The sequence below is a fragment of the Hordeum vulgare genome, chromosome 2H (genome assembly GCF_904849725.1).
Source record: "Hordeum vulgare subsp. vulgare chromosome 2H, MorexV3_pseudomolecules_assembly, whole genome shotgun sequence".
NCBI classification, from domain to species: domain Eukaryota; kingdom Viridiplantae; phylum Streptophyta; class Magnoliopsida; order Poales; family Poaceae; genus Hordeum; species Hordeum vulgare.
The window spans coordinates 606327454-606344024 of NC_058519.1; the positions used below are offsets into that span (position 1 = coordinate 606327454).

Consider the following 16571-nt stretch of genomic DNA (forward strand, 5'->3'; position numbering starts at 1 on the left):
GCGGGAACGTAGATCGGACGGTTGCACCGATACATCCAACGATCGTTGAGGTGGGAGATGTTTACTAAACATCCGCCGGTGGACGCGTAGCAGCCCCCTTTTTGTTACGGATCCGATAAGTCAGGAACGGAAGTAACAAGCATTGTCATCCTTCATAGCTTATTATTGGGAGTCCAGGTGTGTAAAGATTCCCCTAAAGTCTCGCATCTGTTGTTTGCTCACGATTCTTTAATTTTGATGAGGGCGGATTTAGCAAACGTCGTGTCTCTTAAGAGGATTCTGGATGACTATTGTGCAGCTTGAGAGCAACTTGTCAATGCAGAAAAATCCTCAATATTTTGAAGTCCAAACACGTAGGTGAAGGTGAAGGCAGAGGTGTGTCAAATTCTAGACATTTTGACAGTCTTTGTTGGACAAATATTTGGGCTTACCACCAATGATAGGGGTTGATCGTACTGACTATTTTTGCATCTTATAGAGAGAATTCAGAAAATGGTGAATGGATCCGAAGATGGAATACTATATTTTGGAGGAAAGGAAGTCTTGACCAAAGCGCTGGCCCAAGCCATCCCTTCATATGCGATGAGTGTATTTAAATTTCTGGCAAAATTTGTAAGGGAATCACTCATGCAGTGTCTCAATATTGGTGGGTGACGACGGCAACCACAAAAGTATGCATTGGTTGGCATGGTGGAAAATATGTATCCCTAAGGAGAAAGCCGGTATGTGACGGTGTTGTACATTAGGGATAGTCCTACGGACCTGCATACCAAGTCCTGCCTAAGACCCTACATGGACATCGGCGTCCCAAAAGCAACCGGTGCAGTCATTTCCTCACTCGGGCAAGCATATCCTCACTCGTCCTGCACAAGGTCTCTCAGATCGTCTCATGTCAGTCGTATGTGCCCCGACAGTCGGACTGCAGCAAGGCGTGGGCAACGAAGGGACTGCAACGGCTACAAACTTAAACTATTACATGAAGTGCAGTGAACACGTGTATTACTAGTAACGCTGGAGTTAGAGTTGTCGTTACTAGTAACTTCCCTAGTTATTAGCATTTACTCGCCCTTGTAATGAGGCTCGGCCGTTCGTGGCGCACTCTATATAAGCCATCCCCGAGCTCTTGACCGAGGGTTCAACATCCTGTATTATCACACACCCCATAAGCAATCATTAGCCTCAGGGCTAGAGACGTACGGTTGTTACCACTCTCGAGTGGGTCCCGAACTCATACATCCGAGTGTATCTACTACACCCTAGCAAGGTTGAGCCCCTCATTCATACCCTTGGTCTTTTTGTCTGGATCATTCCCATGATAGTTGACGCTCACCGTGGGGCTACGCATTTAGCGAATCCGATGCAGTTGGATTTTTACCCTTTTTCGTCATCATGATGACACTCGGTACAAAGATCATCTTCAGCTCCCTCAGCTTTGTCGTCGACGACTCGGCATGGCTGCAGAACACACCACTGGATATCGACGCCCTTCTCGCTCGAGGTACGCCACATCTCAGCGCCATTGCGCATGGGGTTCTGATCCGACAGTCACCAGTGTTGTATCACTCGGTGCCCCCACGTCCAGCTGCAGTCCGTCGCAAGCGCTCCGGGCGCTCGCGAATGCACCTATGGATCAAGCATGCGGTGGCCCACCAAGCCACTTGAGGACAGGTGGCTATGCTCACTTCAGATGAGCACACCGTCAATCTCTTCTCGTTGTCGAGCGATGAGTCACTCGGCGATTCCGACTGCGAAAGCAGCGGAGACTCCGCGGAGGTCTTGATGGCCGACACGACCAGGGGAGGTGCCCCTGGATTCACCACGGAGAACTCTCTCAGGCGCGATGACAGAGAACGTTGTCACGGCTGAGGAGATTTGGGCCTTTATCCAGTCTGCTAATCCCAACGCTGCTTCGGGACCGAATGGTTTTTCCATTCCTTTCTTTAAAAAAATTGGCCACAACTTAAGGACCTCGTTTGTAAGATCATTCAAGGGTTTTGTCTTGGGACGATGGATATCTCCCGCCTTAATTGTGTTGTTATCTCCCTCGTCCCTAAGGTCAAGGGTGCAGAGCTGATATCGCAATTTAGGCCGATTGCCCTTATTAATCATATGGCAAAATTTCCTGCCAAGGGTTTTGCCACGCGCTTGTCCCGTGTTGCGCATCGCACGCTTAGCCCTTTCCAATCTGCCTTTGTGAAAGGCATATTCATCCTCATTGGGATTCTCTGCCTTCATGAGATTGTCCATGATCTTAAATCCCGAAATGTGAAACCGGTGATTCTTAAATTGGACTTCAAGAAAGCGTATGACTCAGTTAGTTGGTATTTCCTTCGACAGGTGTTGTTCGCCAAAGGTTTTGAAGGGGCATATGTGCATAGGATTATGCAGTTGGTTTTCGGTGGGCACACGGTGATCTCGGTGAATGGGCATACCAGTTCTCTTTTTGCCAATGACAGGGGCCTAAGGCAAGGGGACCGGCTTCCCTGATCTTTTTTAACTTTGTTGCCGATGCTTTCTCGTGTATTCTGTCTCGGGCTGCTACCTCTGGCCATATTTCTCCGGTGATTTCTCACCTCATCCCCATGGGATCTCCCACCTTCAATATGCGGACGATACCATTATCATGGTGGAGCTTAACGACTCCTGCCTTGCCCATCTCAAGTTCATCCTGCTTTGCTTTGAAGCTCTGTCGCGGCTTAAAATTAACTTTGCGAAGAGAGAGGTCATTATCACTCATGTTGATGATAGTGAGGCTATGCGCGTGGCGCACCTCCTTCATTGCAGCATGGGTTCCTTTCCTTTTAAATACTTGGGTCTCCCGATTGCCAAGGAGTTTGCACCTATTGTGACCAAGGTTGGCAATAGGGTGCTGCCGTGGAGGGGTAGATACAATGCGAATGCGGGAAAGGTGGCCTTAGACTAATTCCTGTCTCTCCTCCCTTCCTATGTTCACCATGGGCTTTTACCTTCTCTCTGCGGGTATGCATGATGGTTTCGACAAGCATAGAAGTGTTTTTATTGGAATTCTGTGAAGAATAAGTGTAAGTATCGGTTGGTCAAATGGAACATCATTTGTAGGCCTAAAAACATGGGAGGTTTGGCAGCATTAATACCGCGGTGATGAACAAATGCCTTATGATCAAGTGGTGGTGGGAAAATATGTCCTTAGGTCGAGGATCCCTTTGGTTATCTATTCTCAAGGCAAAATATTTTCCCTCCTCTAGTCCTATGTTGGCCTCCCCTAGGGGCGGATCCCAGTTCTAGAAGGATTTGGTTAAGGTGCGTTCGATATTCAAAGACATGTCAAATTTCTGGTGGGTAATGGCGCCTCGACCCGGTTTTGGTTGGACTAGTGATGTGAGGACTCTACACTCTCGGTGACCTTCCCTACGCTATTCTCTTTCTGCCCTAAACCTGATATTTCGATTGCGGAGCTTGCGGGTGATAACTGGGACTTGGCCTTTCGGCGTGCGCTGTCTCCTGAAGAGTTGGTTCAATGGCAGCATCTTGCTGCCATTTTTCCCTAGCTCTCGAAGGCGGAAGACTCGGTGGTGTGGCCTCACTCTTTATCGCGTCGCTTTTTGATTAAATCCTTATATTCTAAGCTGATTTCTGGTACTCCTTTGACTAAGTTCTGTCAGATTTGGTGTTCGCGTATTCCTCCTAAGATTGAAATCTTCATGTGGCAAGCTTTCAGGGGTCGCCTCCCGGCGGCTAATCAGGTTAGGAAACACAACGGCCAGGGCTCGGACCGTTGTGCCCTATGTGATGCTTTGGAGGACACCAATCATATTTTCTTTCATTATGTCTTGGCTAAATTGGTCTGGTGTTGCTTTTGCTCTTGGTTGCAAGTGACTTGGGATCCTTCGTCTTTCTCTAAGCTCCGTAATCTCGCCAGTCCCTTGGTTGGGGATACGAAGCATTTGTTCTGGATTGGGCTGGCGGCGGCGTGTTGCGCTTTGTACACTATCAAGATCAAGTTTACCATTGAATATATCTTCCCTGCTAAACCCGCTGATTGCTTATTTAAAGCTTGCTTGTTCCTACAACAGTGGAGATTATTGACTAAGCTTGAAGACAGACACAACTTCGACCTGCTGCTGTCTAAGATTCGGGTATCTGCTTCTTCCATTTCGCGGCAGAAGCCTCATGTCTAATCTCGGAGTGGTTGTGGGCTTGGAGGCAGGCTATCTCTGTTGTGGTTTTCTTTGGTCGGCCTCCGTGTCGTGGGTTCGGCTCGCGCGTCATGTATCTGACTTTCTGCTTCACGTCTCGCCTTGGTTGGCGGTTCGAACTCGTGTTATGTGTTGCTTCTGACTCTGTCTGGTGGCTTTATTTATAAAGTCGGGGTCATGCCTTTTCTCTAAAAGATTAAAGGATCTCCACTCAGTCATTCTCAGATCTAAGACCAAGCATAGAAAAGCTTTATGTTAGTGGTTTGACTCTCACTTGTTTTAGATTAATTATTTTCAATGGCTTTCCCAAGGGCTGGACTTTCGAGACTTGTATTTTTAGTTCTATTACTTAGTTTTGTAATTATTTTATATTAATAAAATTACTGTAGAACATGTTCAAGAAAACATACTACCCTTCGTAGATATTTATAGGATGCCAAACCACCCACGACAGATAACGGATTCTAACATTTTACAATTGCACATCGGCCAGAACTAGAAGCAATTATATATTATTTTTTTCAGAAAAGGAGGATGATCCCCGGCCTCTGCATCTGGTAGATGCATGCGGCTATATTATTGATTATTTTCGAGGACTTTACAAAGCAGTACAACAATATGTCTGAATCCGCCATCATGGCAACATCTGCCGCTACTCCTATTCATATGATGAAGGGGTGTAAGCTGGACCAAATACCCAAACCTCTCACTTAAGCCTAACATCTAAAGCCGGAGACCGTGACCGAGCCACATACCGGGTCCGGGGCACAAACCGGTCCGACGCACTCACATGTGTCGTCGCCGCCATTTTGCACTGGTCCATCTTTAAATAAGATTGAGGTACCAGCCTTGGCAGGTGCCTCCGCCATCGACGCCACCATGACGCCAAACGACGACCTCCACCTACGCGAGTCCATCTCCAAGCAATGGACGAAGATCCATGCTAGGATAGGCCGCACCACCGCTGTCGCCCACCACCCACAAGCGCCACCCAGCCCCAAGGTTCCCAAAGCGGTGCCTTCAAGAACGGAACGGGGCCATGATCGCGGTCCCCGCCCAACAAAGTTAAGGCTTTCATCCGGGAGACCTAGGGGAAGGGGAAGTAAGGGGATCAGTCCATACCGACGCCTCCAAAGAGGGGAACGACGCCCTCATGCGTCGCCGTCGACGCGGCCAGCCATGGCCGACCAGAGATTTTGCCCGAACTAGATCCCCGCCACCAGCAGTGCCTCCTATACAAAACCGAAGACCCAAGGACGTGGTCCGACCAGGCTGGCCCACACGCCGAACAGGGGAGGAGGGGAAGCGCCAGATCGCGCGAACCGGCCATCGCAAAAACCGCCGCCGGACGCCAACGACCACCGGATCCCGTCGCCCGCGCGGCCGAGACGCCAGATCCACCGCCCGCACGGCTGCTAGCCTGCCGTGCCTCGTCAATGGAGCCGCAGCTCCAGATCCGGGGCTCCCCACGCAAAGGCAGGGCAGCTTAGGCCCCGCCGCCACCATCCTTGGTGTCCCGAGCTTGCCTGCCCGGCGGCTGCCTCAGGCAGCGGTAGAAGCAATTATATAAGTCGAACGCATTATGGAGCCGCCCAATACTCATGTAGAAAAAAAGCAGTCTTTGAGCAAAAGGATATTCCACACATGCGCTTTTCTGCACACTCCGTTTGCTACCCGAGATAGCCTCTTGGAATCACCCGTGAATGCAACAAAGAACACATGGTGAATATAACATTGATATGACTTGAAATGAGAACACGTTGAAAACACGATTTGGTCCTGCTTTTCCAAATTGTCCAGATCAAAATAGCAACACCATTAGAAACAACAACCAAATCCTTACCAGAATATGATGGTATCCAGTTTTGACAAAGATCAGAGAAAGATATATGTAATTTTGGGTTAATTACCCTGCGAACCACAAATCAAATTCCATAAAACCTAGCAAAAGAGCATGAAAAGAATAGATGATTAATGCTCTCAGCGACACTGCAAAACTCGCAAAAATTAGACCCTTTCTATCCTCACCTAGATAATTCATCCTTGGTTAGGTTCGTCCCTTTGATCACTAATCATATAAACGCTTTTACCGTTAAAGGCATTCTCAGCCTCAAATGACGTTTAAAAGGAAAAGCAATAACTCTAGCAATAAGGTAATGATAAGGTGACTTAACCGAAAAGGTTCCAGACTTACTTAAAAGCCATTTAGCTTTGTGAGACTCCTCCGACAGAATAGCGTGACTACACATATCGAGTAATTCATTCCACACCGTAAGAGTTTTTTCATAAAGACATCTCCTGAATCTAATACAATCAAAACCCTTGTTATAGACCTTAGCAACAATAGCATGCTGGGAGAAAGTTAAATTATACAAGCGGGGAAAGTTGACAAAATGGCTTTTTTCCCGGCCATGTTTCCTCCCAAAATCTTGTCTTACATCCATTACCCACAACCCTTTGACAACAAGAATAGAAGATATCCTTTATACTCAACAATCCATTCCAAAAATGGGAATTGCCTATAGACGATTCACAATGAGCCAAAGATTTCCTTCTCAAATATTTGGCTCTAATCATCTCCTGCCAACCCCCCTTCTCATTCTGTAAACTTTGTAAAATTTGATTTCAGACAATTCTTATATGCAGAGTAAAAAGAACCAACGGGAGTACTACAAAATAATCAGTGGACGATGCTGTATAGCGAACCCAAACAATGAATCGGCCGGTCAACAACCCCTCTCGCTCAGCCAAACTAAGGATCACGCATTCTTCACGGCCGGGGCGGGAGCGAGCACTCCTTGGGCCTGGTGGTGTCGTTGTACCGGTTGCTCCTGTCGGTGCAGTAGTCGTAGATAACGTAGCCCATGTCGCGCACCCACTGCAGGTCGGCGCGCGCCTTCGGGGAGAGGTTGAAGTGCGTGGACTCGGCGGGCTCGGTGCCGCACCACAACACGCCGGGCGAGGGCTGGCACCAGGTGACATTGTAGTTGCTGTAGTAGGAGATGAACGGCGCCAGCTTCCAGTCCGTCTTGACGCGCCCGCCCTGCGTTGCCCAGTCCTCCGCGCTCCAGAAGCTCCCGTACACACGCTGCCGCTGGTACGACGGGAACGGCACGCCCTGGTCCTGGTTGTTGTCGAACGTCCGGACCGTCACGCCGTCCACCTCGATCCTACATAAGGTGATCACATCTATACGTTCAGATCGGCAAAAGAGATCGAGAAATGTGCTAGCTAGTCTACTATAGCTTGCTTACGTGATGCGCTTGGGGTTCCAGACGATGGAGTAGGTGTGGTACTCGGAGCTGGGGTCGAACCAGAGCTTGAACTGCTGCTCCCGGCCGCCGACGCCGTTGGCGAAGATGTTGGTGTGGAGGGTGTAGGGCTCGCCGGTGGAGTTGCCCAGGAACTCCAGGTCGATCTCGTCGTGAACCTCCCACGGTCCTTCCGAGATGGTCTGTACGAACGCGTGCATCGAGAATTATATATATTCACCCGCCTCAGAAGTCAACTTCAGACATACATACTCGCACCAACGCAATTCTCACAGAAAACGAGCTATAGACCGACACCAGTGGGGGCTGGAGTACAACTTACGTAGACGGTGCAGACGGTGCCGGCGGAGTTGCCTTCGACGAGCTTGATGTCGATGTCGATGCGGACGAAATGGTACATTTCCTTGGACTTGAAGGCGGAGCCCCGGTTATAGTCCAGCGAGAGCGCCAGCGCCTCCCTCTCGCCGTCCATGAAGTAGAAGGTATGGTCCGCGCTCCATATGATCTCGATGTCCTTGTACATGTCCGCCATGCCCATATCGAGGGCTAGGAGGAAGGCCAAGGCTACGCACAGGAGCCGCAGCCTTGACCTACAAGGCAATGCTGGCGCCATGGCTAGCTACCTATCCCTGCCGGCCACTTTCTGCAGTACTGCCGAGGAACTGGCTAGCCTTTATCTTGCTGCTTCCAGAGCGGAGGCTTCCGTATATATATTGGAGACGAAAGTGGTGAGGAAATGTGTGAGAGATCGAATGCCAGCCTTGCGGAAGGCCGAAGGGAGAGCGAACCTGCTGCTGGTTTGAAGCACAAGCGTTTCGGGAACACTGGCTGGCCGTCCCGGCCGGCAGACGCCGTGCACATGCAGTGCACGAGAGGTCTCTTTGCTATATGGAGAGCCGAGCATCAATGCATGGGAGCCGTAGGGTTGCTAGGCTGGCTACATCTCGGTGGACTAATATCTTACCAGAGGCACGCTGACCTGATCTCAATCATACACACTGCATGCGCCTCGACTCAGATTAGCTAATTGTCAAACGAATTAAGTGGAGTGCTCATAGTTTAGTCCATGGTAGTACTAGTACATGCTAAGCCGTGAGCGGTGTAAGATCGATCTGAGATTGTTTTGACTTTTAATGGCGCGGATTTGGACGGCTGGCTTGCGAAGATGTTCAAGCAATGCCCACCGCACGCGACGTCAAAGTAAATTTCCAATTGGGCGTTGCCGCATCGGGGAACGCACAATTAGGACTTCCTGAAACGCGCTTTCAGGCGGTAGAAACTTGCTTTCTAAATGAACCGGAACCGGAGTTTTGCAAGGACACTACGCATAGTGACAAGCACTGGTGTGTTTGTGAATCTAGTTGGTCGTGTCACATGGTTGCTGAAGATGCCCCTCCACCAACAGCGAAGTGTTGTAGACATCGTATATTAGGCCGCAGCTCAGCTTTATAAATAAAGAAACCAATCAAGTAAAACAAGTACTCCCTCCATTTCATAATATAAGTCTTTTTAACGATTTCATTAAAGGACTACATACGGATGTATATAGACATGCTTTAGAGTATAGATTCATTCATTTTGCTTCGTATGTAGTCTTTTAGTGAAATCGTTTAAAAGACTTATATTTAGAAACGGAGGGAGTAAAAAACAACCGGCAATGAAAAAGCATACAAAGTTTTGCGGGAGGTCAGATAAACGAGTACACGGCGACTACCAAAGCTAGGTCGTCGGAGTCAAACACCGAGCCACAACCTGGAACCTATCCATGATGGAGGCAGGAACGCGACGATCCTTAGGCTGCGTTTGGATTCAGTGTATTGTAATACGGAGATGTCAGATTTACACCCATATTATACTGGTCAACACTGATTTCCAGTGGAAAATGAAACGGACGAGCAGAGGCCTGTAATTTTTACAGGTGTATTTCTACAAAAATACGCTATACCAAACAGGGTCTTACGGCGCCTTGCGAGCAACCGCCCCATTGCATGAAATCAGACAGGAGGGGATATTTGTAAAGAGCGGGCATGCACTACTAATTTTTTTCCTATACCTCGGGTATCAGGCTCGTCTTCGAAAGCTAACTCTCGGGCACTCGACAAAGTAAGAGCACCGAGAGTGCCCTCCGGCAACAGGTGCATCCCGGCAAACGGAGGATGTTGCCGAAACTAGGCCTCGGCAAAACGACAACACTCGGCAAACTTTTGCATGTGGCACATTCGGTGGCGGATAACGCGACCGTCACGGTTTAGCTTCATTACCGAGAAGGCCAGTCAAGGCACAAATTTTGTCCCACCTTGTCTACCGACAAACAGAAAGATATGATTAGATTGTCCGATAGTACAACTGCATTAAGATTCGGTGTTTGTTATTAAGAATATGATTCAACTGTATCTTTACCGAACGCTGCTCTCGGAAACGTAACAATTGTCGAGTGTAGCTCTCAATAGAGATAAGGCTCCTATCAAACTTTAGTATCACATCGCCGAAAGACAACCAAGATGACTTGTTTAAATAGTGTGATAAGCTTCAATATTCATTTCACTTCTGCTAAGAAGATGGACTCTGACTTTGAATCTTCACTTGTTTCGTGCATAGAAGATTCAAAGTGATATGATGGATGTCGATGCTTCTTATATTTATTAATTCAATTATTGTTATTTTGAGTCATTTATTGTACTTCAAGAGAGAAGGTGACCGGTTTGTGAGGGAGAGAGAACGTGACTGGTTTGTGCGTGAAGTGCGTGTGATGTTGCTCCGTTGGCCTCGAAACATCTCGTTCTCTTAAAGGAGGCCATCACATGACACGTGTAAGGCATCCACATTTTTTAGAACCGTATTCAGAAATTGCAAATCTGCAAGGCGGCGCTTGAAATCATGCCCGTGAGAGGCGTGGCAAATCCTTTCTGATGTCCTTGTGACATGCGTAGGCCTTGTGTAGAAAAGGGAGGGGCACGTCGTCTGTGTGGCGAAAGTAACTCGATGGCATGCCTGATACGACTGTTTAAATCCTCAGAAAATCTACGATGCCAGATTTTCTCGAGAACTGGCACAGTGGCATCACATGGCCCCTATATGGTGTGGTAAAAGTTTGGACGTGTTTCGAATAAGTCTCCCCTAAGGCCGCTTGTAAATCGCACCATCTCTAAGCTAGTCTCTCCATACCGAGAGGGAACGTGACCGGTTTGTGAGGGAAGTGCATGCAGGTCTGTTGCTCCGTTGGCCTCAAAACTTCTCGTGCCCTCAAAGGATACGTTCCACGCCCCCGCATTTTTCGGCACCGCATGCAATATTTGATACATTTATTTCTCTGCTTGGGTTTCAGCGTCGGAAATTACAGATCTGTAAGGCTGTGCATGAAATCATGCCCCGGAAGCGGTGTGGGAAATCCTTTGTGATGTCCTTTGCGTCATGCGTAGGCCTTGTGGAGTTGACGGAGGGGCATGCCGCGCCACCAGGTGGCGAAAGTACCTCGATGGCATACCTAATGCAACCATTTAAATCCTCGGAAAATCATACGATGACATATTTTCTCAAGAACAGACACGGTGACTTCACATGGCCCCTATAGGGTGTGATAAAAGTTTGGCACATTTTGAATAAGTCTTCTCTGAGGTTGCTTGTAAACCGCACCATTCCCAAGATAGTCTCTGCATATCGAGAGGGAACGTGGCCGGTTTGTGAGGGAAGTACGGGTCCTGTTGTTCTGGTGTCCTCGAAACTTCTCATGCTCTCAAAGGAAGCCATGGCATGACACGTGCTAGGCTCTCACATTTTTCGGAACTACATGCAATATTTGAGACATTTATTACTATGCTAGGGTTTCAGCGTCGAAAATTGCATTTCTGCAAGGTGGCGCATGAAATCATGCCCGAAAGCGACGTGGCAAATCCTTTGTGGTGTCCTTATGATATGTGTAGGCCTTGTGTAGATGAGAGATGGGTACGCCCTGCCACCGTGTGGCGAAAGTACCTCGATGGCATGCCTGATGCAACCCTTTAAATCCTCGGAAGATGGCAAATTTTCTTAAGAACTGGCACGGTGGCATCACATGCCCCCTATAGGGTGTGGTAAAACTATGGACGAGTTTCGAATAAGTCTCCCCTGAGGCCGCTTGTAAACTGCACCATCTCCGAGCTAGTCTCTACATATCGAGAGGGAACGTGATCGGTTTGTGAGGGAAGTGCGGGTCCGTTTGCTCCATTGGTCTCGAAACATCTCGTGCTCTCAAAGAAGGCCATCGCATGACATGTGCCAGGCCCTTGCATTTTTTGGAGTCGTGTGCAATATTTGAGACATTTATTGCTCTGCTAGGGTTCCTCCTAAAAGCGAGGCGTCCTGGAGTGTACGATTCGTGGGATGATCATTGTTCCCATCTTCGATGCAGAGCGAAGCACGATGATAGAGTAAACAAGGGTGTGTGTCAGATCTGGTTTGGTGGCATGAAGAACATGATTTATCTCCGACGAGTTCATCGTTATTTTAGTGTTGATGATATCTTGTGCACGGTTAGTATACATTGGGGCACATGTTACTTCTTTTCTATTGTTGTCTCAGTTTGTTATACTTTTTCTATAAGTGATGAAATATTTTCCATGGTTATTTTGCATATGCTTTAGTAAAATGTGAAGGATGGAGCTCATGGATGCGAACTTCATGGATTTACATGTTATGTTCATAGCGATGGAGCTCATGGAGCTTATGTTACCTATTGCACTCGTGAACTTCCTTTTGGCTTCAATTTGTTGGATATATATGCATGCACTTGATGGAGATGTGTATATATTGTTGTATATGTATTCAACTTGATGCAGATATTTCTGCATGCATGTTTGATTTAGATGGAAAAACTAAAGAAACAGAACATGGACACTTAACTTTACCGAGAGTGGCTCTCGGCAACACGCATGAAATGGGATGTCCTGGCACTTGGCCGAGGTAGTAATGCTGAGAATGGCTCTAGGCAAAGAACGCACGAAACCAACAAACGCGAAGTCACTTTTGTTTGTCGAGAGGCACTGTTCGGCCCTTGTCAACGTGTTTGTCGAGTGTCTGTGTTCTAGCTCTCGACAAATTCCTATTTGCTGAAGAGGTGTACGCCAGGTGCACTTCGCTGAGTACAACTATCGCAAAGTCTTTACACAGTGTTTTCCGCCCTTTGTCGAGTGTTGCCGGCACTCGATATATGGACCAATTCCAGTAGTGAAGTCACGAAGGTGTGTGTAATCACAAGTTTCTAAACAGTTAAATATTCATCCATATATTGATCCCAACAAAGGGAACACGACCTTACCCCCCCTCCCCCCGCGCGCGCGCGTGTCGCTACGGCGGGTGACGGGGAGGGCAACCTAGCCACCTCTCCTAGAGGGCACGGACAAGCGAAGCCTGGTTGTCCCCGTGAGGGAACCTTTCGTCTCTTTGTGCGGGAAGGCTGGCACGGGCTAGGAGTCCCGGACCTAGTGGTGGCATTCCCATGGGGCTCAACCGCACGGCATCATAACATGTTCGATGGTGGCGATATGGGCCATGTCATGGTGGTGCACGACCGGCGTGGTGAAGGTAGGCTTCCAGATCCCAATGCGGTGGGTGCAGGCTGCGGGGTTGCGTGGGCTACGGGTGGTCCTCTTTGCCATGGCGATTTGCTGGCGGACGTGGTGGCGTAGCGGTGCGGGTATAGGCATGTTTCTCCTATGGTGGTGTGTGCTCGTGGATAGAGGCTAAAGGTGAACTCGGGCTGATGGAGTTTCTTGTGATACGGTCCGATCTAGCGCAATGATTCCAACAAGCAGCACGGGTTAGGGCGGTGGCCCCGCATGATTGCCGCTCCGGTTGTGGGCGGCGGCGTCAAGGTGGCTTCCATTCGTCGGGCCGACATCATGGCAGCTTAGCAGGTCGATGGCTGACATATTCTGGCGTTGGCTTGTTTGTAGGTGGCCAGTTTCGGCCTTCGACAAATCTCCTCATGGTTTGGGTGCTAAATTCGTCGAAGGATTAGCCCTTCCGAGTTGTTATCCATCATTGAGGGAAGATTCCGCTGCCAGGGATGGCTGCATAATCATCCTTGCCTCCCGGCTGGTGTTGATGTTCCATTAGCGAGCTCATCTCATGCCCAGGAGTGGCAGGACGGGGCGATGGAGGCCAGATCTGACCGGCCTACGTGGGTCTCGACGCTGAGGGTCACTCAGGGTCGGAAAAGAGGATCTTTTCAACTCATTTCTTTTTTTGGTGCAGCGGCATGGCTCATGTGAGGTGGTGTTGGGGTCTTTGAGGTTGTTGTAATCTGTACTTAAACATGGTTCTTAATGCTACATATTATTACCTAATGATGTGTTGCCATCCTATGTTGGTTGAGTAGATTCATTATGTCCTACGGGTTAATTGATGATTGTGTTCGGTTTGAGTTGTATGTCTTATTTTGGTGCTATCTTATGGTGCCCTTCGTGTCACGCAAGCGTGAGGGATTACCACTATAAGGTGTTGCTATACGTTCATAATTCGTTTATAGTAGGTTGCCTAAGTGACGGAAACAAAAACCTGAATAAGGGGTTGTTGCGTATGAAAGTAAAGAGGACTTGTTATTTAATGTTATGGTTGGGTTTGACCTTAATAATCTTTAGTGGTTGTGGATGTTTGCTAGATTTTCAATCGTAAGTGTATATGATTCGAGTACGAAAAGTATGTTAGCTCATGTCTCTCCCTCCAATAAAATTATAATAATTATTACCGGTCTAGTTACCAATTTCCTAGGGACAAATCCTTCTCTTGTGTTACAAAAGCTTTGTACTAAACAACTAAATTTTATTATCTTGCAAATTATTCATAGTTATACTCTAGCTAAGTACTCCTAGTTTTATTCTTGCAAACTTATCCTTTTACACCTATAAATTAGTTTTATTCTTGTTCTAGGTAAAGCAAACATTAAGTATGCATAGAGTTGTATTGGTGGTCGATAGAACTTGAAGGGAATATTAATTCTACCTTTCACTTCACGTTAGGTTTGATACTCTTACTTATCGAAAAATCCTACAATTGATCTCCTATACTTGTGCGTTATCAACGGCCTCCATCAGGGCTACAGCTGGTGCCTAGGAACAAACACCTGTTGTGGCATTCTCGCCTTTTGCTATCCTTGTAGCAAATGTTGCTTATACCATCTCAGCTGCAATAGCCACCTTTTCGGCTGTCGTACCCGCCCGATTGGAGATTGTAGCCGCGCTTAGGGAGGTTGTGAGTGCACTCTTGGCGGCGGAGGCCACGCTCTAGCAGGAGTGGGCCGCCGATGTTGCCCTAATGATGCGGATCCACGTCCCCATCTTTGACCAACAATGATTGAACAATAAAATAGGACTCGGGGAGCGAGTTTGGTTTATGCGTCGGTGTGGACATTACCCGACGAAGCTTCCGGCATAAGTCATGTATGACAGTGCCCCAAAATATTTTATACCGCATCGCACACGATTGATGTCAATAAACTATGTGTGATGTACTTCATTTTCATTCTCAATTGACAAACAAAATGTGGTTACGGTGGCAAAGGACGGATTGCTAGAACATTTATCTCCAGTGAACCTGCACCTACAGGAGTCTCGTGTCAAAATATGGAAATACTGGCACTACAAGAAATATGCTAACTTACGACCTTCAATATTGGTCACCGAATAGTCGTTGATTTCCATTTGCGACCTTTTTACGATCAAAACCAGACGGTCAAAAGCTGAGCGTCTCTAATGAACTATAACGACCTTTCTTTTGGATTGGTCGTAGACATTTACGACCAAACAAAGGTCGTAAATTAGAACCAGCCCGGTCCATTCCAGTTGTCTACATGGGCCAAGCCTAATAATTCAGCACATTAAATGTTTTTTTCTCTTTATTTTTCTTAGTTGCATGGGTCGGGCCCAATAATTTGGCCTTTTATTTTCTGTGATGAAGCCTTTTACTGAGCAACTTTTTTATAGCCCACTCTTGTTTTGGGCCACAACCTCTTTAGTTCAGTTCTTGTTTGGGCCTTGGCCTTTTATTTTAAGATATGCAACCTTTTAACTAACTTCTTTTACAGACAACTCTTTTTTAGGCCCAAGCCTTTTTAGTCTAATTCTTGTTTCGGCTCGGCCTTTTTGCAGTCCAACTAAGTTTAGTGCCCAAACAAAATGCTTCAAACAAAACTCAAATAACCCACAACTTCATAAAATGCATAACTTCACAGGTGCACAACTTCACAAAATGGAGTACTTCAGAGGTTCAGAAACTGTATAACTTCACAGTTTACAATCTTTACACTACACCGCAACCCACATACTACTGCCTACTATTACAATACATATGCTACTCTTTGTTGATAGGCTTCATAGCTTCACAGTTGGCTTCGTACTTCACGTGTGCAAAAAATAAGAATAAAGTGTAAACAACATCAAACATTAGATAATGATGGATCCAATAGCTTGTAAGCAAGAATTGACAAAAAATCATCAGAAAAATAGCACCACAATGATCTTGAATATGTGCTTCATCTAGGAAACGCATCGCTCGTCTCCCACCAATCAAAAGAGCGAATAAGAACTAGGGCGGCCAATTTACGCACTGATTTCCTAGAGCAGGCAATAGGCCGTGAGGTAAACTGTAGCAGCATTGGCCGCCAGGTAAACTGTAGCAACATGTGTTATACCTTCACATTTTGCCTACTAGCTACCTTCATATTTTGCCTACTGGATAAACAGAGACTCGACTTGTGTTACTGGTACATGTACAATACAGTTTCTAGGAAAAAAATAGAGAAGGAGGTTAAACCCCCGGCCTCTGCATCAATCGATGCATGCATCCATCTTATTAATTGTTCCACAAAGGTCTAACAAGAGTATACATCAATCCATCCAAAGCCACCACTCACACCTACAAACTCGTTAATATGGAGTGCTCTCACTCCACATATCTAATACCGGTGTTGTTTCCAATCCATCCACATAACGTATCGGAAACAACAACCGGTGCAGCACACCTAAAACGCACACCTCACGCACACATTTTACCAGCCGCCATCATCCTCGAACCACTGACCCATCTTCAGGAAAGTGATCCGCATCATCCTTGCCAGTCCAATCATCCGTCGACGCCACCACGGCGCCCA

General features: G+C 47.3%; 1 protein-coding gene across 1 annotated transcript; it reads right to left on the minus strand.

Annotated features, from left to right (window-relative positions):
* Positions 1-6657: 6657 nt before the first annotated feature.
* LOC123430755 (probable xyloglucan endotransglucosylase/hydrolase protein 16) lies at positions 6658-8277 on the minus strand. The gene is made up of 3 exons (XM_045114595.1): positions 7770-8277; positions 7430-7629; positions 6658-7345 (listed from the first exon to the last, which is right to left on the minus strand). Exons 1-3 carry the CDS (start codon positions 8058-8060, stop codon positions 6946-6948), a joined length of 891 nt encoding a protein of 296 aa, XP_044970530.1. The 5' UTR covers positions 8061-8277; the 3' UTR covers positions 6658-6945.
* Between the last annotated feature and the right edge of the window lie 8294 nt (positions 8278-16571).

Coding starts and splice junctions, on each gene's coding strand:
- LOC123430755 (XM_045114595.1), bottom strand. CDS start 8,060: ATGGCGCCAGCATTGCCTTGTAGGTCAAGGCTGCGGCTCCTGTGCGTA. Junction 7,630..7,769: donor GCACCGTCTGCACCGTCTAC/GTAAGTTGTACT, acceptor GCGTTCGTACAG/ACCATCTCGGAAGGACCGTG. Junction 7,346..7,429: donor TGGAACCCCAAGCGCATCAC/GTAAGCAAGCTA, acceptor CACCTTATGTAG/GATCGAGGTGGACGGCGTGA.